The sequence below is a fragment of the Zootoca vivipara genome, chromosome 10 (assembly GCF_965207765.1).
Source record: "Zootoca vivipara chromosome 10, rZooViv2.hap1.1, whole genome shotgun sequence".
Classification (NCBI taxonomy): Eukaryota; Metazoa; Chordata; class Lepidosauria; order Squamata; family Lacertidae; genus Zootoca; species Zootoca vivipara.
The window spans coordinates 34,731,131-34,755,656 of record NC_142593.1 but is presented as its reverse complement, the minus strand read 5'-3'; the positions used below and the strand labels follow the sequence as shown (position 1 = coordinate 34,755,656).

Below are 24,526 nucleotides of genomic sequence, written 5' to 3'. Positions count from 1 at the left end.
CAAGAAAGAAAAGATGCGTTGTTTATCAAAAATTGACAAGAACTGTTCAAAGTACCCAGCTAGAACTCTTTTAGCATAAAATGTACATAAAAAGTTCAGTTTATTTCATATGAATAGACTGTCCTGTTAGTATTCTTGGGATACCCTGTGTATAGGTTAAGGAAAGAAAGTTTTGTTCTCTTTAGCTGGTTTCTGTCTGTGGTTTCTGACGACTGTGTTTTGCCATGGCGTCACCATGTGAAAGCCAATGCATTTAATCTGCAGGTTGGCAAGGTGACCTTGATTTTGTGTTATCTAAAGCTATCTGAAGTGCTGACTTCCCAACAATAAGTGATATGATGATTAATACTACTGTTGCACCACCACAAACGTCAGTGTATGACTAATCTGCTAAGAAAGCTGAGTGCTTGTGGCTGTGGACTATTAATGTACAGTACTTCAAAAAGTTCTAAGACAAGCCACTGTGGCATGTGAAACTTAACTAGGCAGAAAAGTTCTATTTTTTTTTAACTTTGCTTAACTGGATCTTTCTCTACAGACCAGTGACACCTAGTAAATAGCTCTTGAATCTGTGGAACTAAGGAATTCCTCTAGAAAGCATTAGAACCATGTGCAATTCAATGTCTTGGTACCAAATGCTCAGGCTTCAGGGCCAAAACCTGCTCTAGCCTTCTTATCCCACCCCCTTCCATGCTACCCTCTCATAGGGAGTGGGCGGTCGGGGAGATATCCAAACATGCCACTTGCCACCTGCATTCTGAAATTGAATTGTCCCAGACAGACTCTCCCCTTCCCTGATCTCACTTTGTGGATTGGCTCTCAGGAAGATTAATTAAAGCAGAAATCTGGCAGCTCTGCGTGAAAGATGGCAAGCAAGTAAAAAAGTTAATTCCTTCTCTCAGAATACAAAACTTCAGCACTCACCATTAAAATTGAAAGCCAGAGGTTTTAAGTACTTTTCTATACCCAGTGAAATTTGTTGCTGCACAACAATAATGTTGCTGCACAACAATAATGTTGCTGGCCTATAATGAAAAAGATGCTTGATAGGTCAGTCTTTGGCTACTTGTCCTGACAGCCAGAAGTACAACTTCCACATTTTGAGAGAGAGCCTGACTCTGGGATGATGCTGGAGACTAAGAACTGAAGACGGAAAGTACAAATTTGCAGTTGTTTCAATGCTAATGCTAGAGGTGGTATCCACTAAAGTAGTTCCGTTTCCACAAAATCTGTGCCACAAAACTTCCTTCTCGGGATAATATCCAATCCACGCAGAGCAGATTTGGGGAGGGCATAGAGGCATCATTGCACTAGCAGAACCTCATTGGATACCATTCAATATTCCCAGAAAATGATACCATCAGATATTACTTTTTTATTTATAATTCTCAAGTAAGGCAAGCTGGTCCAGAATTTGAATATCACACAATTTATTGAATCTTTGTAACTGGTTTCAAATGATCTATTAGCTCCACAATCATCCTAAGAATAAAGTTTAAAATGTATAGGTCTTTTTTTTACATATACAGAATGTGTATGGTTTAACTTGTGTATTTTCCTGAGCTGAAGGATTGTAGCAGTTAGTTGAACCTTAATACTGAACTTAATAGTTATTACTAAAATGAAAAAATGTCCTACCTGAATAGGATCTTGTGTCAGCCTCATGGGCCCAATTTCTGTCTCGGTTGCTGAAGCCTGCTAAATGAAAACAGTGTTTAAGATTTCTGCCCCAGTGTCAGACCACGTTAATAGCATTTATCTGAATATATTACACAAAAATAAAAAGGGAATATAATACAAAATTATATTAATTAATACATTTAATTAATACAAAACAAACATTAACATGACAAGTTTTACACGAGGGCTTGGTTCACACATGGCCTGGGTGATCAGGTAATGTGGCAGCGGACCAGAATGACCCTTGGGATTCTGCACATTTATCCCACATGTGCAGACTCCAATGCTTATTACAGTGATGGAGCAGGAATTCAAGCTCAAAGTTCACAGCAAAGGACTGTAAACCTAGTCCCCAATGTCAGTCTGAACGAGGCTACAAAGGCATATGATCCCAACAAATGACTAACTTTTAATGCCCCCCTAGCCAGCTGCGCCTTCTTGAAAAGCCTAAATTTCCAATCTACAGTAGTTTCATTATGACCCTAAATGCCTTTTAGAATGAATTAATATTTAATTGTGAGTGACATAGCCACATGGCAGACTAGCATTGTCCTGTAAGTAAGGAGTAAGTCCAATTGACATCAGTGAGACTTATTTCCTAAGAAAAATGCATAAAATGGAGTTGTGTATAAGGTATATTTATTCCAAGCTGGGATGTATTTCTGTTCCAACCCATGTTCTTCCCATACACCACTGTTTCTCTTCTGATGCAGTTTGGTGTCCAATAAAAACTACACTATTTCTCTCACTGTCCACTGTGGTGGAATTTTACATAATTATGTAATTAAGTGCATTATCCACACTATTCATTTCAATGCAAAGGTAATTCATTTCAGTGCAAAGAAAACACAATACAAATGGGGGGGGAGTAATCAACAACATATCATTGGCAGGCTGAAAACAGCAGCAGCAGCAGCAGCAGCAAATACTGATTGTATTCTCTTGTTTGATTTCTGCTCTGGACATAGGGCAAATAAGCAAACAGCAATTTCTTACCTTCATTTTCCTTTGGAAAATGAATTTAATATTGTAGCTTTCAGTGAACTGCACCTGTGTCTATATACCAGTAGTTTATTATTTTTAGTATGCATACCTGAGCCACTACTGCAATGTGGTTCACGTTGGCCTACGTAGTGAACGATGGCTGTGAAAATGATGCCCAACCTTCAGTGAATGGAAATTAATATTAAAAATGTTTGTGAAAGTTATGAATGTGGGTATCTGTGAGAGTCAAACTTCTCCAGCTTTTGCTCAGAGACAGGGATGCTCACTACTTCAGTTTCCAAAAGGGGAAGTAAAGTGCTTCATAATCCTAGCACAATATATCCTTCCCGAAACAGCTCTCAAGCAAATCTAGTATGAATGCTCAATATTTGACTTATAACCTGACCCATGATCTGCCTTCAGCTCTGCTCTCTGAGTGGAATCCAGATGCAAGTTACATTCTTTATTTATTCTAATATTAATAATACCGTCCCTGATTAGCTCAGCTCTGGCTCTCAAAGTGAGTTACAGAAAAAGCACAATACTGCCGCACCCCACCCCAGTTATGGAGCGCTGCGAGATTCCAGGCACTTACCTAGGGTTCGTGTTTCCTTTTGGGAATGAGGCACAGTGGAGACTGTGGAGTCTTCATGAAATAAGGTTCATGTACACATACATACCACCTGAGCCTACTATGAAGGGGCTCACAGCATTAACACCTCAAAAGTGTCTTATTTCTCCCATAGCCGCAGCCTTGGATCGAACAGAAACCAAACATTGCTCTCGCTCTCTTTCTCCTGCTTGCTGCTTTCCTTCCTAGGTCCCATCACTGCTACCTCTGCTCCAAACTCTGGCTTTATCTCCTGAGGGAGAGGGGCCTGCCCATTTGCTGCCTCACATCCAGCACCTTAATCCCCTTTAATGGCTCATCACCCAAGCGATCACCTCACCAGGAGGCTAGCTTGGCTTTCCCAAGAATTAGAAGCCTTGATTACATTCCAACACTTGCCGGATCCAGGGATTAGAGGAGTTCTGGCACCCAGTTTACCACCCTAAACTCATAAAAAACACAGCTAATTTCCATGGGAATTAGATGCACTTCACTGATATTGTCAACAGTACCCAGAAAAGTATTTACAATCACTACTGAACAGTACAGTGGTACCTCTGGTTAAGAACTTAATTCGTTCCAGAGGTCTGTTCTTAACCTGAAACCATTCTTAACCTGAGGTACCACTTTAGCTAATGGGGCCTCCCTCTGTGCCGCCGACGCGCAATTTCTGTTCTGATTATGAGGTAAAGTTCTTAACCCGAGGTACTGCTTCCGGGTTAGCGGAGTCTGTAACCTGAAGTGTTTGTAACCTGAAGCGTTTGTAACCCGAGGTACCACTGTACTTCAAAGGGCTGTGGCTGTACAACACACAGCAATAATACAAAATTATCACACTGCAAAATTTCTGTTGACTTTTGCCCAGCCTTTTAAATTAATATTACTGAGAGATAAACTGTACCAAGCTTTTCTCACAATGGCAGACTTTACTTACCTGTTGCTTCCTGAGTGGAACACAGAAAGCTGCCTTATGCAAAGTCAAATGAATGGTCCTTCTAACTCAGGAATGCCTATACTAACTGGCAGCAGCTCCTCAGGGGTCTCCCCCAGCACTAGTTGGAGGTGTCAAAGATTCAGCCTGGGACTTTTTACATGCAAAGTATATGCTCTATCATTTGAGCTACAATCTTTGTGTTGGTCATTCTGAAAGCTTCCCTTACTTCTCTGTTTGGTTCTTCCCAGTCATTTCTCTTTGAAATCTGTAGACATGGTTTGAGCACCTAAAGCCTTTGGTTTGCTGTGATCACACACGCAGTTCCATCATAATATATGGCTGGGAATCTCCCTATGCATAGGGCAAGAGGAAGGAAGGAGGCCGTATCTGGGTTTGGCCCTGGAAGATTACACCAGGGTCCTTCCTGCTGCCTGCTCTTGTGGCTGTGTGTTTTGTTCTGTGTGTTTTGTTCTTTGACTTAGTGGCTGGAAGAGCCCAGTCTATGTGAGCCTGGAATGGGCTTTAGCCTTCAGGCATTCCTCTGTACCTTTCAGTTCCTTATGCTCCTCTGCACCTTTTGCTGTAACCCAGCTCTATTTCATTTGAAGCCACAGCTGTGTGGCAACTCCCAGGACAGCTCAATGGACTGGCTCCCATGTTGCTTCAGCAATGTGTGAAGGAGGCTCAGATGTTACCTCTTACCGCCTGGCAGCTCACACTGGTGTGGGAAGCAACAAAATTATTAGAGCAACTTCTAATCTAATCCTTATCTCCACTTAAAATGACTGCCAGTCAAAGCAGGCAATACTAGCCTATATGGACAAATTGTTACTTGCCTTACTTCATGTCCCCACTGAACCACTTTGAACTGCAGAACTGGCGCTGTTACAGGTACCACATGATATTCACTCTGCACCTGTAGGAAGTTGATATTTTCGTGTGGCAGTATCCACACTTTGGAACTCCCTGCCTATTGACATCAGGCAGGCACCTTTGCTGTACTCTTTTTGGCACTTTTGTTTAGGCAAGCTTATCCAGATATGTAGAACGTTATACATGTTTTAATCACTCTTTAGCTTAGTGCTGATTTCAATTATCTTTTGATAATTCCCACTGCCTTTTCTTAATAAATGTAATGGTGGGTTGTTGTTGTTTTGGTAAAACATTTATAGGTTTGCATCACATGGCAGGATGGAGTCTCAAACAAAGATGTGCTTTCCCAATCCCACATTCCCAGCATGTTTGCACTCCTGTCTCAGGGACATCTATGCTTGCTTCATCATGTCCACAAAATGGAGGGTGGCAGGATCCCCAAGGATGTGCTGTATGGGGAACTGCCTTCAGGCACCAGGCCCATTGGCAGACCAACTCAGCGTTACAAAGATGTGACAAGACATGCAGACTGAAAACATCAACCCCATCATCTGGGGACCCCCTGCAGACGACCTCAGTGCTTAGAAACAAACAGCCAGGTCATGTATCCACATCAGTGACCAGAGCAGGAATGATTAAGGGGAGGAGAACAGAGAAAATAAATGGTGCATCTGCAGCAACACAACCGGATGCCCTCATCTGCCCCAGCTGCAACAAAACATGTCTCTCCTGTACCTGTCTCTACAGACACAGTAGGCACTGTAACTCTGCAACTGTAACTCTCCCCCAAAGACTCACTCCTTCACTGTCTCCCGAGACAGACAGATGCCAACAACTTACAGGTTTCATTACAATCAAGTGGCACATAAATTTTGTGAAATAAAATAAGCTTCTACACATTACTAACATCAAACCAGGCCATGGAGATTTTACTTCTTTAAAAAGTGCAAAAGAGAAGCAAGCCCCTGTACCTATCCCTCCACTATTTCATGAATATTTTATTCTCCATTTTTTCTTTCTTTTTATTCCATGGTGTGCTCATCCTCCCCTCTGCTCAAGTATGCATCCACCCACCCACATTTTAAAACCCTGTCTAAAATAAAAAGGAATTTAGAGCAGGCAAGGAACATAGACACTAAATTGCTAGCAATTTAAGGCAAAACCCTAAAATAGCAAGCTAATATCTGTAAGACAGCGTTAATGGAATTGATGTGCTCCTTTTCTACATCTGGCATGGAATGACAGAAGAGCACAGAGCCTTGCATTAAGGGCTAATTATTAAACAGGAGGTAAAACATACTAGAAGTGCATTATCATAATAATAGTGTCTTGACATCTCACAATGAAAAAGTGCTCGTGTGATTGAGATTTGTTTTTCTGTCTTACGTAGGAATGGGCAAAAATTCTGAACAGAATCTGACTACTACTTTGGCTGAAACAAGAGGCCATTATATATATTTTTTAAAAACTACTTTCTCCACAGAGAGAGATTTAATCCATTAATAATTACTTATCAAATCTAAATGCATAAGAACCCAAATCTGATCACTGCCCATAACTGAGACTGAATCTAAATAAAATGAAGAGGGGAAACCAAAAAAGCAAATTTCACATTTGTCATGCTCATCATCTTAATCTTAAAATTTAATTTAGGAACAACCCCACCAAATGTGTTCATAAGTTCCCTTTTTTGGCATTGCATTGCATTCTTTCCAATAATTGCTTTGATCTATATTTGTATTTTTTTATAAAAAAAAAGTCAATCAAACCCCAAGGCATATGGTATCATCTACCAGTTTATAATAAAGGGCAAATTATACATTTTTATCTTCATAACAACTCTCTGAGCTGGTAGGGTGACACATGTTATGAGTGCATGACTGTGTCCAAGGTTATCCAGTAGGCTTCATAGTCGAATGGGAAATTGATCTGTGGTTTCTCAAGTCAAAGTCCAACCCCCAGCCACACTGTGGGTTGCTTTACTTTAAATTTACAACTACTCTGAAAGTAGATGAGACTAAGAGAGTACAAGTGGCCCAAGTTCACCTGTTCAATTTGCATTCTCAATGTATCTTTCTAAAGTCATCAGCCTACAGGTACTATTTATATGGTTAATTTAACAAAAGTCACACATCAATCTTAGGGATTATCCGCACCTCCATTTGCCCTGCCACTTTCTCCCGGGGAAGCCCAGTATTTCGCGCTGGATGGCAATCAGCTTTTCCACAGATTGACATTTGTTCCGACTTGGCGCTAGAGGGGTTTTCTGCGGGAAGTGTTGGGGCAAAGGCAAAACCACTCGGATCCATGCTTTCTAGGCATGGGACAAGAAGTATTGTGGACAAGTCCTTAGTCTTAAAATTCTAAGCTATTCTGCTACTCTGCATTGCTTATCTCTGTCATGGTTCGGTCGGCGGGCACTTGAAGCCCTGACTGAGGACGTCAGGACCAGAGGCAAGATGGTGAAGTAGAAGCAGGAGCAGGTGCAGGGCTGAGGGTCCAGCAGCAGGCAGTCGCAGGGTCAAGGAGCAAGGCAGAGGCGAAGGTCTGGGAGTCAAGGAGCAAGGCAAAGGTCCAAGGGTCGAGGATCAAGGCGTCGGCAAGGCAAGGGTCCAAGGAGCGAGAGGCCAGAGGCAACCAGTGTTGCTGTGGGGTAGTGTTGCTGTGGCCAAGAGCTGAATGGAAATGCTGAGCTTTTATCCCTCCCAGCTCCTGCCACCAGGTGCAGTGAAGTATCAAGTGGCCTCACCTGAGTGACCACTCCTTGCCTCTCCAGCACAAGCTGAGGTCTTCACCTGAGTGGCCACTCCTTGCTTCTCCAGCACAAGCTGAGGCAGGCCCCAGTCCTGCAAAGCCCTACAGGCCCCAGAGCCTGACTCCTGCCCATACTCCAGACAACCTCACTGTGACACCAGAATACCCAAGTCAATGCCAGTGGTGCCATGAGCCCACTGCCTTCACCCCAGCTCCGTTCTAACACCTGAAGAGTTCAGCCAATTGCGAGCAGCACCCACTATACCTATGTATTGTGTGAACAAGCAAGGGTAGAATACAATTAGCCAGCAGGAAGAGAAAAACAGATTTCTCAAGGGTTGGACTAGGTGACTCTCAGGAATCCCTTCCAACTCTACAGTTGTATAATTCTGTTTCTTGATTCATTTTATACCTTCTCTTTGATGAAATCCTTGCCTGGGTAGAATGCCTACTGAAAGGATATTTGTCTTTTCTATTCCTGTTAATTTTGAATTGCTTTATCAAATCTCACTGCAGCACAGACCATGTGCTATTTGTTTTTAAAGACCTTTTATAATTGGATGTGCCACACAGAGCCAGTTTTCGCAGAAGCCAAGAAATATTTCCTAATACTAATAATAAATTTTAATAGTGCTTATTGGCTGGTTTGTGCCCTTATAATGCAACTCTTGTTTTCATTCATATGGAAATCTTATAGTACTTTCATTGGGCTGATGCGGTTAACTGGTAGTATTTATATATGCTACTATTTCCTATAAAAATTTTTTTGGGGGGTATTGTATGCATTGTGTCAGGAAACTACAAAATGGGCTGTTATTTAAGGCATACATTAGGAATTATTGATAACTATTTCTGCAGTACAAATGCACTCATTAGCTAAACAATGATCAAAACTAATATAACTATTTGAATTACAACCTGTTAATAATGTACCAAACTTCACATTTTTCAGCATTCACCCTTGCACTGGGTTTCTGTGCCCTAAAATGTTGCCTTACACACTACATGACCTTGCATTCTGCAGTGTCCTGAGCCAACAGCTTCGAGTAGCTAAATTTTTTTTAATTATTTTCAGCTGTCTCTTGAAAATAGGTTTCTGGTCCTCCTCATCATTAAAAAAAAAAAAAGCTAGACTTGATATATTTTTTAGATTTCCAAAGTCTGGAATATAAACCAGCATTATGAAGCATTTAAAGTAGCTTTCTTAATACAGAAATCTCTCAGTTCTGTGCTGCCCCTGTTGTAGCACAGCATGGCAAATAGGTGTTGTTATTGATTCCTTCTAGCTCTTCCTATGTTATAATATTGCATGGTGAATTTTCAGACTTTATTATAAAAGAAGAGAGGTGAACGCATCTTTCTACTTCTCAAGAATACGAAAAATGTTATAACAGAGTTATATAACTGGTTCATAATGAAGATAACTGCTGCCAGCACTTCATCATTTAACTAGCACCCCTATTTATAGAAATCCTACACAAAGCCTTCTAAGCTATCTGCAAAGCAAATTGGCATAATTAAAAAGAAGGGGTTAAAAAAACGGTGTTCAGGAAAATGTCTTACCACATTTTGTTAAAGTGGCTTGAGAACTTACTTTCACTTCTGAGTTCAAAACCCATTCAACATACCTGCTTTAATCTGCCCTGACTATAAAAGATGGGGTTGTAATTAAACTTTATCTGAACAGGAAAAACAAATCACCATAATGTATATATGCTGCTAAGGTTGCTGACACACCACTGTGTTTTATAAGATTGCACCCGAATGGGACTATTTTTCCAGGTAGTTATGATTTACTTGCAGCATGAGAGCCAGATGGCATTGCAGCTGTAAGCCTGCCTATCCCACTGAAGGATAAACAATCCAGTGAAATTCCTGGCAGAGTGGCACATTTTCTCTCCACATGAATTGAAGGTAAGAGGAGAATGGTGTCACTGAAGGGTCTTTCTGTTCTTTATCATTCCTTTTAAATGAGGTGCTAAGACGTGGGTGCCACTGTGGATTAAACCACTGTGCTGCTTGGGCTTGCCAATCGAAAGGTCGGCCACATGACCCAGAAGCTGTCTGCGGACAAACACTGGCTCCCTCGGCCTATAGAGCGAGATGAGCGCCGCAACCCCAGAGTCGGACACGACTGGACCTGATGGTCAGGGGCCCCTTTACCTTACAAGTGAACCAGGACACTGTCTAGTTCAGGGTCCCCAGACTACGGCCCGGGGGCCACATACGGCCCCCAAGGCTCTTTTATGCGGCCCCGGGGACCCCGGCCACCTGCTGCCGCCGCCCGCTCTTGATGGCGCGGTGCGGCGCGGCGCGGCTGCCGACTTCTGACCCGAAAAAGCGATGAAAATAGCTTGTGCGCACGCACACGCATCATTTCCGGTGTACTTCCGGGTCAGAGGAGGCTTCTGCACATGCGCACAAGCTATTTCCGGCGCTTTCCAGGTCAAGAGTGTGCCAGAAATAGTGTTTGCGCATGGGCGCGCACAGCTGTGCGCCCCCGCACGTGCTCCCCCACCCGCCGGCCCACACGCAATTGGTGCAGCGGGCATCCGGCCCAAAGCCGGGTAAGTTTGGGGACCCCTGGTCTAATTGGTGCTGATCTTTCATTTTGGCCATTAGTCTCTACCTCTTTCCTATCCTTTTTTCCCCGAATTCTATTTTTAAATGTTGATGTTAGCCTTGATTTCATGAATCTGAGATACAGTAGCTAGAAACTCAATATCCCTTGCCCATTGTGACTGGTTCTAGCCTTATTTATTCCTCACCATTCTATCCCATCTTTCCTCCAAAGAGTTCAGGGTAACATGCATTTATCCCATTTTATTTTCAGAATTCTATGTGCTACATTGGGGTGAGGGATGATAACTAGCTCCAAGTTTGCCTACTGAACTTCACTGCAAACACTGATATGACTCTGGTCTCCCTTTTATAAGCTGAATGCCCTAATCATTACACCACCCTGTCTGTGTATATGTTTGATCTTGCTAAATTCTATGGGCTCCCAGTCCCAGGAACTCGGAATACTTCTGGCTGCTAACAGCCTAGTCGCCCATTACTGTAAACAAAAATCAATCAGGTTCCCAGAAACAGTCTAAGTTTTACATATTGTTTATCCAGAATATTTAAAAGCTGTGGGGCGGGGCGGATAGACACACAGTATCACCCACCCTTCATCCCCCACTCCTATTACAAAGTCTTGCGGCATCTTACCGTAAAGACTAACATTTATTATGGCATAAGCATTTATAACCTATAGTCCACTCCATCAGTTGTAGTTCATGAATATGGCATAATAAATCTGTTGAACATTTAAGGTCCCATAGCTTGTTTTTACTGCAACAGACAAATTAACATGGCTACCGCCCTGGAAACTGTCACATTTAAATTAATTCATGCTTCTGTCCTTTTGGGATACGAGTGTGCATGCACATGAAAGCTCATACCTATGACAAACTTAGTTGGTCTCTAAGGTGCTACTGGAAGGATTTTTTATTTTTATCTTTGCATTAACCCATCTTTCTGCTGCAACATCTTAGAATACTATATTCAAATAAATGCAGGCACACCTGAGGTGCATTTTCATGAGTAAGGCAAATGGCCTGACAAAACTAAATGCACAGAAGCCTTCAGGATGTGCTGTACCTTTGACCCTGAGCTTCAGCATTGTAGCTGCTTGCCAATACTGTACGTGAGTGTGGTCACCTATGTGCATGTACCAGAACGTAGCCAGAATGGGAGGGACATGTAGCAGGAGTGAGTCACTGGGGTGCCATGGCAACAGCTCCTTTCAGCTGCATCCCATGTGCATCCGCAGCAGCATCTCTGCCCAGCACAAGCCGCAGCTTTTCAGCACCATGCTCCCTTCTCTTCTGTTCAGAGCATGAGAGGCTTTTTGCCACTGCCAGAGAAAACAGCACCATGTAGGAGACAAAAACATTAGAGCGCACTATCGATGCTGCCATTTCCTTAGCCCTCCTCTCTTTGTGGCTCTTGCTGCTCATCTCCTGGGAAACAAGTGAAGAGACACCCATCAGCTGCTAAAAGTCCCTTTTGGGGGGGGGGAGTCACCCTCCCCAAGTTGCCGTTTAGGAGTCAGACAGTCGGTCAGAGAGGGAGTAAGGTGGTAAACTTGGCACGGGCTAAAGTTTCAAAAGCACACACCCACACCCCAGTGGGACACCTCCCATAGCCCGAGGCCCTCCTTGGGTGGCCACCTCAAATTAATAGCCAACATGCATTGAGGGTGTCCCACTGGGGGAAAGGTTTGCCAGTCGAAAGTTTCTGCCTTCCAGTGCATAGGCCCCACTGGGGTGGATTTTTAAACTGACCATATTCGTCCAAGTCTGCTTAGGGTAGTTCCTTCAAGCGGTCGTCTTGACCCCTGGTGAGGCAACGGGACACACACACGGTCCCTTTTCTTCACCTCATGCCCCCCCCCAGCTGAGTCTCCCACCTTCTCGCCCCCAAAGGCTGTCCTGCGCGGTGCTGGCACCAACCCGCCCCTCGCCTCATTTACCTTGACGTCGGTCTGGCTGGTCTGAGTCTCTGCCTCGACGCCACAGCAGTGGTGCACCCCGCTCCTGCCTTCTCGGCCGGCGGGCTTCCTGCGCCTGTGGGCCGGGCAGTTTGGCGGCGGCGGCGGCGGCTGCCGGCTCTGGTAGGCGAGGACCGACGGGATGGAGTCGGCCGCGTCGGTCTTGACGAAGAGGCCGTGCAAGGTGGCGGCGGTGCCCTGCGAGATGGTGGTGGTCTGGTGCGGGGAGTTGGACTCGTCCGAGTCCCGGCAGTAAATCACGCCGCTCTGCGAGACGTGGATGCTGGGAGCGCAGCCCATCCCTCCGCAGCCGCCTCGCCGCCCCTCGCGCCAAGCAAGCCGGCGGGGCCCGCGAAGCTCCCCGCGAGGAGCTGCCCAGGCGGCAAAGAGAGGCTCCCTCAGAGCTTCCAGCGCTGCTCAGCCCAGCCTAGGGAGCCGCCGGCGCCGGCCTGGTGCTGCTGAACATCGCCTCGCCTCTCACTCGGCACAAGCGGCGCGCGCCGCCCGCCTCAGGGCGCCAAGAGGTGTTTGCTTCGCGGTCTCTCTACGGCGCCCCATCGGCTCCCCGCGACGCTGCTGCCTGCTTGGCGAGGCGGGAGTCCCCGGCCACCTCCTGCCGCCGACCGCAGAGGGGCAGCTGGAGCCCGCCGCTGCGCTCCATCAGGGCATCCTTTCATACCCCGCTCCGGGAGGCGGGAAAGGAACCCGGAAGGCTGCCCTCCTGGGGGAACTTTGCGCGCTGCTGCCCGGAGCAGAGCCTGCCTGCAGCTGCCCTGCCGCCTCGCTCACCTTTCGCGGCTGCCGCAATCCCGGCTGCTCCGGTCTCTAGTGGCAGCCTCATCTCTCTTCGCTCTCATCTCTCTCTCTCTCAGCACCCGCACGCAGCCCTGCGCGCCTCTCGCGCCTACGTCTGAAGTCTGGCCACAGGCAGAGCGCCGGGCTGTTTGGCTCTGGCAACCTGTTGTTTTTTGGACTCTAGCTCCCATCATCCCTGATGGGACGGGGCTGATGGGAATTGGAGTCCCATCTTCATCCGGAGGGCCACAATTTGCCCCAGCTCAATGGGTCGGCAAAAGGAAATGACGAGCTGGTAAACAGGGATATGTGAGGAGCGCTGCTGCTTCACTTTCTCCATAGGAATTAATGGGAACCATTTCCTTATTGTACGGGAAAACACTAAGGTGCAATCCAGGGAATGGAATTTCTCTGGATACTATTGACCCCCTTAGCCATTCATTTTAGGTAAAAGAAATGCCCTTGGGGCAGAGTGGTAGCAGGTTCTGTCTGGGCAGGGTGCATTTACAGTATTATAATGGGTAGAGTGCCCCCACACCTATAGCTGTACATGCAAAGGGTAAGGCTCTCTTTGTGCAGGGTTCCTAATCATGAAGAACGATTTACACAGTGAATCAGGGGCTGAGTCTTCTGTTGTTGTGGTGCTGCCTCCTCCTTTACCCTGAGATCTACGGGTATAGGGCAGGATAATAATTATTCCTCCTGATTGAATGCCTATCTGAAGAAGGCTGCTGGTGGGGTGGGGGAAAGCTGCCTCATCCCCACCTTTTGCATAGCTATCCATGTTTGGGTCAGTAGAAAGAAAAGTTGATCTTTCTACATAGCAGGATTCGAGATCTCAGGTAAACAAATCTGCTGTGTTTGCTCCATACCACTAAATGTAGAGAGGCAATGCTGGGACAAATAATCCACAGGAGACCACATGGTGGGTGTGATGTGCATCCGAGTGCATGCACACCCAGACACAGCCTCTCACCAGTGATTCCTGTGAGTGCGATTGATGGCATAAAATGATGCCAATCTGGCAACAACACTTTCCGGTGCCCTTTTTCATGGTTCCTTTCACTTAGCTCTGCATAAGAGGCACATCTTAGTTCTTACTTATACACACGTTTTAAAAGCACTTAGCTAAAAGTGCTACAAAAGTACAGTGTGTTCCTAATAAATGATTTAAGAAGATTCCAGACATACAATACAAATCTAATAATGATGGTATGTCAACAGCTATTCCGAGAAAGACGTAGGTGTCATAATTTCCAGAAAAGTACAGTAGTCATATTCGGCTGTTGTAGCAGAAGCAACAAGGAACCTTGTAGAAGCTTAAAAGCCAAGGTAATGTATAAGTTTTCATAGACCACAGTCCACTTCATCAGATGCATAAACTGGAACATTGAATTGTGTCTGTATGCTTGCTAATTCAGGATTATGTTTTATGCATCTAATGAAGTGGACCACGAGCCACAAAAGCTTATGCTATGTTAGGCTTTCAGGTGCCACAAGAATTTATGTTGAATGTACTATATTGAATAACAAATTGAAGATGACGCAAACAAGTATCAACCATATTACACCCTATGATTGGCAGGGGAGACCTTGTCAGTAGTGCTACCGCTGGGAGATGCCTGGTTGATGATCAGGGTCTTTTCAGTGGTGGTTCTCTATTTGTGGAATGCTGTCCCTGGTGAGGTGTGTCTGTCTCCAATATTGCTAACTTTCAGGGCGATTTTTAAAATGTTTCTGTTTACCCAGGCGTTTGATGGCTAAAATATACTGTTTGTGACATCCAGAATCACTGGTTGAGATGATGTTTTTATAACTGTATTTAAAATGTTTTTTATTGTTGATGTGTTTTTGCCATGCTGTATTCCTTTGAGAAGAAGAGGGGAACATAAACTGGATAAACAAACAAAGTGAAATGTTTATAGCAGTGGTCTGCTATTGTCTTCCAAGTATTGGGAAATAACTGTAGCAATCTTATTAACACAGACTAAGATGGGAGATGGAGTTGTTTCATCTTAGTCTGTGTTAATTGCTACAGTTATTTCCCAATACTTGGAAGACAATAGCAGAGCACTGCTGTATCACAACTGGAGTTTTGTGATCTGTTTAAGATGTATATTGACAAGATGGAAATAATGCAGAAGGAAGCTACTGAGATAATAATGCAGATAGAATGTGTGATTTATGAGGAAGTATTGAAAGAATTTTCAAGGTGTGGAATAGAGAAAGGACAAGTGGGATTTGTGGATGGTTTCAGATATTTAAAAGATGGGAGCAATTGTCTACACTATCAACAGCACGGGTGTCAAACACAAGGCCCGGGGGCCAAATCCGGCCCGCCAGACCTCGTCATGTGGCCCGCCGAGCGCCCCAGCCAGTGGGACCCAGCAGTGGGACCTTGCTGCTGAAGCGCCGCGCCAACAAAGCGCCAACAAACAGCTGGGGCCGGGGAAATGCTTTTTGCCCCTGGGTCCCTTCGCGCTCTTTTCTGGCGCTGAATCAAGGCGGCGACCCCCCCTCCCTTTCTTTCTTCCTCTCTCTCGTTCTTATTCTTTCTTTCCCTCTCCTTCCTTCTTTATCTCTGTCTTCTCTCCCTCTTTCTTTTTCTTTCCTTCTTTATTCCTTCTTTTCTACTCTTCTTTCTCTCACCTCTTTCCTTCCTCTCTCCCTCCTGCTCCCTCTTTTCTTTCTTTCTTTCTTTCTTTCTTTCTTTCTTTTTCTTCCTTCCTTCCTTCCTTCCTTCCTTCCTTCCTTCCTTCCGTCCTTCCAACTTTCTTCCTCTCCCTCTCCCTCATTCTTATTCTTTCTTTCCCTCTACTTCCTTCCTTCTTTCTCCCTTTCCATCTTCTCTCCCTCTTTCTTTCCCCCCTTCTTTATTCCCTTCCTTATTTCCTACTCTTCTTTCTCTCCCCTCTTTCCTTCCTTCCTTCCTTCCTCTCTCCCTCCCACTCCCTCCCTCCCTCCCTCCCTCCCTCCTTCCTTCCTTCCTTCCTTCCTTCCTTCCTTCCTTCCTTCCTTCCTTCCTTCCTCCCCTCCCCCTCCTCAGAAACATAGGATGCTGCTTTATACTTCTGGCCCTTAAACCCTGGAACCAGGAGAGCAGCTTCAGTGAGTCAACCTCAGCCAGTCCCTTTGGTGAAGGGTGGTGGCTCACTGGCAGAACATCTGTCCTGCATGCAGAAGGACCCCAGCATCTCCAGGTACTAGTAGCTCTGCAAAGGTCCTGCATGAAACCCTAGCGAGCCTCCACCACCCAGTGCAGTTACCAAAAATCATTTTTCAATAAATTGTACAATAATTGTACATTTGAATATCTACTTGCCATTATTCTGACTATGTTTCTGCTTTCAGAGCTAGTTATTACTTACATTATTACAAAAAACAGTAATAATTGAATGCAGTGACAATAATTTATGAGAATAAAGAGTGGACACATAGTCCTACAGATACAACCGGCCCTTTGAGGGTGACCAAACTGCTGATGCGGCCCCCGATGAATTTGAGTTTGACACCCCTGATCAACAGAGAGTTCAAAGAAAACAGACATGGCCCCAACTGTCAACCAGGAGAGCTCAGTTGGTTAGTGTGTGGTGCTGACAATGCCAAGGTTGCAGGTTTGATCCTCGTAAGGGACACCTCCCTATTCCTGCATTGCAGGGGGGTTGGACTAGATGATCCTCAGGGTCCTTTCCAGCTCTATGAGTCTATATGGCCCTTCACCAGCCCAGCCCATATGTGCCACCATTCTATGCTCTCCCTGCTGGAGTCCCAAATCCTTTTCAATGGTGGGCAGTAGTGCCAATTTTGAACAGTAGCCGAGCTCAGCTCCTGTCCGCAGTGGCTGTCTGCTATTTAAGTTACCCAAAATGTGAGTTGAGACTGCTGTGATTTGGCTGAAGGCAAAGCACCTAGGACTGCAGGGGGTCCCTATCTGGGGATCTGATGCAGAATAGTGGATCTGCTACCTTCTAGGGAGAGTCTCTATGCATCCACTTATGCTCTGCTTGCCTATTTGTCAACAAAGCATATCTTGCTAGGATGCTGTAAGTTTCCTTGCTCTCTTGCTCCCTAGAAAACAAAATCTGGTAATACTGCCCCTGGATTTGCCCATCATTCAGGGGAGTGAGGAGCATTTAACAATAGTTTCTGGGAGGATTTCCCTTACAGTGGTGAGATTAAAAGCATGTCTGTACAGAAACAGAAGGACAGCAATCAGTTAAAGGATCTGCATGGGCAAAATCCCAACACTGTGCAGTAAACAAAGCTCTCAGCAAGAGAAGCTTTAAAACAGTGTCTTTGTTGTTTTTAAGAGGTTATGTTGAATATTAGCTTTGCAATACAGAAGCTGTAAGTGCACCACACAGAATAGATTAAATGGCAGTCGCAAAATAATAATTAGAAGGGTTATACAACAATGGGTTATATGCCATAGTGGATTTGCACTAGCAGAAAAGTGAATTCACTTATACAATGTAGGGGATCCAATTTCCCCTATCTATGGCAGTCTTATCTAGGCCATGTCTCCTACTGTTACACAGGGTCCCCCAAGCCACAGGAGCAGCTTTTGAGGGGTGTGGATAGAGCACAAAGGAACCATAATCTATGTCACCATCATAGCAAGTAACACAAATATATCAGATTCACACGCAACACTTAATGCTATTTATTGAGAGGTGGGGAAATCCACCAACTCTTGGGCAATGCTATTGCTAGGCATATTCTTGTTGACAACTGTCAGATTTTAACAGCCCAAGGAGGCAGATACCGTAATAGTTACCCATGTTAGCTTTCCTAGGACATAAAATGCATAATGCCACCTTATATTTGAGCAACAGATAAAACAAACCCTGAATCCAGCACCTGCGGGCCATTGATAACACTATACATTTGTCCCTTCTGCTCAGCTATTTAGGAAAAAAACCCATTAGTATTAATATATTTACCATCAGAACTCTGGATTTAAAGGTGTTCTATGTTAGATCTCTTTGCCAACATTCCCAATCGTCTGTCACTTTAGTTTTCCTTGCTCCTTAGCAAATCTCTAGCAGCTCTGTGCCATTTTCTCGTTACCTTCCTCTGAGGCAAGTCTGTCTCCTGGTGTCTACTTCCATTCATATTAGAAGGGATTCCTATGGCAAAGTAGCACTCCAAGCAAAATCAGAAGACTGATGGAAATGGTTTCGCACTAGCTTTTCTTTCAATGCCTATTTAATTTAGAGTTGGTTTGAGCAACCCGATATAACAGCTTTTCATCTTAGGTGACTGAAGATAACCTTCTATTATATGCTTCCAGTCATGGTCAGTTATCTCTGCCCCTCCTACTCCCACCCTCCCTAACAGTCCTCCCCTCCAATGGAACGACTGGCTCTCAAAGCATCTGCCATTTATGCTTGAGCTATAGTCAGAGGAACCAGTGGCCTTTCACATGGTCACTGTTTCCTAGAGATACAACGGCACACAGCAACATTTTATCCAACAATAGTACAGGCCAGTTCCAGATTACTATCTTCATGAATTAAAAACCAAGCAGGAAAAGCAGTCCATTCTGGGTCATGCCTCGCAAAGATACCCATATAAGGAGTTTGTGAGAATACGTGTTACGATTTAGGGTACTCCAACTATGGCATGGTGGCTGCTTTTCTACAACTGCATCCTAAGTTGTTCTGGTAACGTGAAATAGCAATATCACGTAGGAAAAGCAGATTTCATAGGATTTGATTCGTAGCTGGACCCATCCCAAAGACTCCTGGTGGTTAATTATTGCCCACTTTTGAATGTAATGCAGCTAAATATGAACAGGACAAGACCCTGGCATGAATGATCTTCTCTCTGTCTCACTTAGTATGGAAACTTTTACTCCTGGGTTAGGTTAACCATAGCTTCTTGTGCTGTCCAAACCCAACAATCTGTGGGTTAAATATTATTTTTTTGAAACAAGTCAGCTTCAGACATGGGTTATGAAGCTGGCATGCTTAAATGATAGGTACTGTAAAGGTAAAGGGACCCCTGACCATTAGGTCCAGTTGTGACTGACTCTGGGGTTGCGGCTCTCATCTTGCATTATTGGCCGAGGGAGCCGGCGTACAGCTTCCAGGTCATGTGGCCAGCATGACAAAGCCGCTTCTGGCGAACCAGAGCAGCACACGGAAACACCGTTTACCTTCCAGCTGTAGCGGTTCCTATTTATCTACTTGCACTTTGACATGCTTTCGAACTGCTAGGTTGGCAGGAGCTGGGACCAAGCAACGGGAGCTCACCCCGTCGCAGGGATTCGAACCGCCGACCATCTGATCAGCAAGCCCTAGGCTCTGTGGTTTAACCCACAGCGCCACCTGCGTCCCTTTTAAACAAATGATAGATAACATTAATCACAGTTTAGGGTTGGGACAACATGCTAAACTTTGGTTAATGGAAATTGAAATTGAATGCTTCCGAACCCCTCCTTGGCACCATGCTGGGGTGCAGTTCCTTGTCATCACACTAAAAAATGGTTTAATATAACATCTGAGCACAACCTATATGTGTAAGGCAAAAAACCCCAACACCTTACATATATTAAAACTTTACGCTCCTGCAAAATAAAGGATTTATTCTGCCCGCTGCAAGTGTTAAGATGACTTGGTTTTTATTGAGTGTTTCGGATGTATAATGAAGTTAGTTACGTTCAACTGAATGCAGTGTCAACATTGTAAGAGTCCTTTTGCATCAGGACAAGCATCCTTCTAGTCCAGAATCTTGATTCACACACCATTTTGCCAGATGCTCCTGGGAAGTTTACAAGCACCCCTCTCCGTTCATCCCCAGCATCTGGCAGGGCCATCCCAAACAATCTTGCTGCTTGAGATGAAGAATAAGGTTGTGTTCCCCTACCCTCCCATTCCATGCTGACTGGACTGACTTTTACTTCAACATAGGTGATGAGACATCATCCTCCATCACATCTACAGGCAGCAGACTAACATAGAGGCACACAGACAGAAACCAAAAGTGAACAAAGGCATTCTTAGCCACCATAAAGGCCTCCAGGAGCAAGCCTGGGGTGAAGAACACTCCCTGAAACTTCAACCAGAATGCAACCCAATCCACTCAAACAGCAACCCCTTCCAAACCATTTTAGTCTCTAAGGCGCCACTATGAGACTGTCTGCTGCAACACACTAACAGGTTATTCCCCTAGCGGTTGTTTCAGGTAATGGATTTTGTTTACCTACCAGTACTTGAGAACTTATCCAATACAAACATTTGGGAGGTTTGCTTTTCACATTTGGAACTAACTTAGGGTTGTTGTTTTTCTCTGTTTTGAACTTCAGTTTCCAGCTTGCCCAGTGCCCAAAGTAGTATTTACGTGTGGACATGCAAAAAGTTTCTATGGGAGGCCATGCGTAACCTATTAATCTGCTTTTGTTAAACAATAGCATTTGTATCCTGATTCTGTAACCATGCATGGAAAAAAATGTACCTAGGTCAACACAGAGCAATCAAGAGAAACGGTATGTGTAATAAGTCATCAATATTAATAAAACTCAGATCACGGAAGTGTGGGGAGAGCACAACACAACTGCCAGGGATTGTTGTTAACGAAACCTGCAACTGAAATTTTGTGTGTTGGAAAAGTCAATAAATCAAAGTTGTTTGCATTCAGTGGTGGCGTTTTAAAAATCTGACCATTCCTGTAATCCTGACAGACAAATATGCATCTCCACCTGTGTGCTTGTGTGTGTGTAGTTTGGGAAGCGTTTTGCAAAAGTCCATCAAATCAAGTGAAGTGTGCAGAATGTCAGGAACACCCACAGAGCAGCCCCTTTTGCAGAACAAGCCCCACAATCCAGGCCACACCTTCTTGGTGCTTGTGCAATGGAGATCCAAGGTGGAATCTAGACGTACTGTATATAAAAAAATCATGAAATGCTTTTTTAAAAAAATGTTTTGAAAAAATATATTGAATTTGCCATAGCTCACCATTGCCATCTAGTGTAACATTTGTATAATGAACTTTACACTTAAAACTCAAGCAAGCAAGCCAAGCCACATATTACATGGAAAGGCAACCAGCCTTACTCCCGAAGTCACCAGCAAATCTAACCGGGGGGGGGGGGGGATCTGTCACATGGCACTGAACATACCCATACACTGGGGGAGGCCCTGTATCCACTCACCTTTAATGCTCTTAAAATTCTTCCCAGTGAGAGGAGGCAAACAAGACTTCAGAGGCCAGAAAAACAAGTGGAAGCTGGTAAGAGACAATACTTGGCCATGAAGCAATGCAAGTAGTTAGTCATTGTGCTCTGAAACAAAGATGAGGTCATTTGAGAAGTGCCAGTTGGTGACAAAAGGGCCTAACTGCCTCCAGATGTAAATGTCAACAAGCAACAACCATGGGTGCGTCTAGTAAAAATCAAAGTCTGGTTACAAACAAAGTGCAATTATTTCCGGGTACCTGGGGTGGGGGTGGGGAGGGGGGGTTGTGGTTCACAAATAGCAGCAAGCCCCTTTTTAACATCACAGATGGCTTTGGAAACTGAGGAGATTCTCAAATGGAGTTTTTGATGTGACATGGAAGTCTGCTCCCTAATTAAAAGCAAAACAATTAGGTGTGTGCCAGTGCAAATCAGCCTATTTACTTTATCTTCATATTTTCTCAGGTGACTTCAGTTGTCTGGAATTAAACCCTCTGTATTGTTACAGCAAGCTTTTGCTATTGTTGGTCATGTTCTTTAGATTGTTCATGTTCACTTGAGATCTGCAAGAGAGGAGCATGATATGAAGGGAAAGTGTGAAGGTATTACTCTTAGAGGGCAATGACAAACCTAGACAGCATCTTAAAAAGCAGAGACATCACCTTGCCGACAAAGGTCTGTATAGTTAAAGCTATGGTTTCCCCAGTAGTGATGTATGGAAGTGAGAGCTGGACCATAAAGAAGGCTGGTCGCTGAAAAATTGATGCTTTTGAATTATGGTGCTGGAGGAGACTCTTGAGAGTTCCATGGACTGCAAGAAAATCAAACCTATCCATTTACAGGTAGGCAGCCGTGTTGGTCTGACGTAGTTGAAACAAAATAAAAAAATTCCTTCCAGTAGCACCTTAGAGACCAACTAAGTTTGTCATTGGTATGAGCTTTCGTGTGCATGCACACTTCTTCATATACTGTGCATGCACACTTCTCCAAACCTATCCATTCTTAAGGAAATCAGCCCTGAGTGCTCACTGGAAGGACAGATCCTGAAGCTGAGGCTCCAATACTTTGGCTACCTCATGAGAAGAGAAGACTCCCTGGAAAAGACCCTGATGTTGGGAAAGATTGAGGGCACAAGGAGAAGGGGACGACAGAGGACGAGATGGTTGGACAGTGTTCTCAAAGCTACCAACATGAGTCTGACCAAACTGAGTTGAAGAAGTGGCAGTGATGTGACCTAGAAGTGAAGTAGCAAGCAGAGAGAGAGAGAGAGAGAGAGAGAGAGAGAGAGAGAGAGAGAGAGAGAGAGAGAGAGAGAGAGAGAGAGAGAGAGAGAGAGAGATGTCATATCTCTGTTTGAATCCAAGCCTGCAGCTATGGGAGAAACAAGGCCCTTTTGGGGTTTTAATGCTGTGAACGCCTCCATCGTAGGATCAGGTTGTATATTTGTGTTAAATAAACCATATATCATAAAGACACCACAGTCTCCGTTGTGCTTCATTCCCAAAGGAAACACAAACCCTGGGAAAGGACCCAGAACCCCTGGAATCTTGCACCGCTCAGAGATTGGGGTGGCGTGCAACAATATATATACTGGGACTTGCTTAATGTGATTCTGCTAACATTGCAGTCCAGGCACCCTCTAGTGGGAAGATGCATCAATGAACTCATCCACACTACAGTATTACTCCAGAGTGTTTGTCAGCTGAATGTAACAATTGTCACAGTACTTTTATGAGGAACAGTCAATATTCACAATCCCGGCTTCATTGCATGCTTCCTTGGGGTGAGGAAGCAAGAGAGAAAAAAGTGGTGAGATTCCAGACTTAGTTCTATGCCAGTGCCCTTAGGTTGTTTTTGCAAATAAACATTCAGTTTTCAATACTGAATTAAAGCCAAGCCATGGCAGGAGAAATTTCCTCCCCATTAACTTCAGTGGGAGGGAAGGAATTAGGACTGGTCATCCTGTCAATGACCTTCACACCCACATTATCCTGACAGAGCATGGGATATGGTGTAACTCAGCATACCACTATCACCGGGACATAAAGCCCACATATGTAGACCACAACTCAGATGACAGGACATGGCTCAGGGCTGTATCTCTTCTGCGCTTAAGGGGAAATGTTGGTAACTGGGAAACAGGGAGAAAAGGCACTTCAAGAACAAAAAGGGTATGTGAGGTGTGCAGAAACTTGTCTACTGTGCGAAGGTGACATTCATGGCTCTCTCAATTTTTGCTCCTGGCATGTGGCGCCTGGAAAGTTCCCTAGAAGGGAATGTGGCCCTCACCTCTGGTGTAGAACAAGCTGTCACCACATACACAGAGTTCCACTGAAACCCCGAAGAGGCAAGGACCATGCCTCTTCCTCCCCCATGAAGGAGAAGTCTGTGGTATGTGGCACTCCCTCACAAACACCTGCTGAGCATCCAGGTTTAGGGCCTATGTGCCCTACCTGCTGGCTATTGCTCTATATATCTTCCCTTGAATCTAACAAGTCAGTCTCCCAAAGAACAGGATTGTTCCCACACCCTCTCCTTGCAGGCTAGGAGGCAGGGGTGCCAACTTGAATAAAATATTGTGGTGGCCCAGGTAAGCCCCGCCACCATAATCAATCACATGACACAGTGCATACACACCATTTGAATGGGAATGCCCATCAACTTTGTGGGGACCCAGCCCCCTCAAACAGAGGCATAGCTAGGGGGTGGGGGGACACTGCGTGCCACACCACAGGGGGCGGCACTTACCGTGCCCAACCCACACGTATTTCCTGTGCCTGCAGGCTCCACGCTGCCTGGAAAAAACAATGCGGTCCTGCAGGGTGCTGGAGTGGAACGGGGCTCGGCACTGGGATTCTGGCGCACCCTGCCCTGTCCCACCTCAAGGGCACATCCCCCCACTGCAGGGCACACACAACGCCCCAGGCACCCATGCGGTTAGCTACGCTGCTGCCCTCAAATATTTTTTGTGGTGGCTGAAGCACTCACGGCCTCTAGGAGTTGGCTCCTATGCTAGAAGGGAAGCCTACCTCTTGACCATTAGCAGTGACTGGGATGCTCCCAGCAGTGAGTGCTTTTGTGGGATTGTTAGCCCCCCAACTTTACAAGACACCACACCTGCTACCTGTCAAGCCAGTGCCAATTCATTGGCTGCCTCTGTGTCTGGGTAGTATACGGCCATTA

General features: G+C 45.0%; 1 protein-coding gene across 6 annotated transcripts in view; it reads right to left on the bottom strand.

Annotated features, from left to right (window-relative positions):
- The window catches only part of PDE8B (phosphodiesterase 8B), a 49,171-nt gene extending 30,747 nt beyond the window's left edge, over positions 1 to 18,424 (bottom strand). The window contains exons 1-2 of one of the 6 annotated variants that reach the window (XM_060280243.2): positions 18,238 to 18,424; positions 1,639 to 1,695 (exon numbers count right to left, since the gene is read on the bottom strand). In XM_060280243.2, coding sequence (XP_060136226.1) covers positions 1,639 to 1,695; positions 18,238 to 18,282 — 102 coding nt within the window. In that variant the 5' untranslated portion in view covers positions 18,283 to 18,424. Of the gene's footprint in view, positions 1 to 1,638; positions 1,699 to 12,354; positions 13,307 to 18,110 lie in introns of those variants that run through there. The other 5 variants (XM_060280241.2, XM_060280244.2, XM_060280245.2 and 2 more) reach the window with 5 other exon arrangements.
- Between the last annotated feature and the right edge of the window lie 6,102 nt (positions 18,425 to 24,526).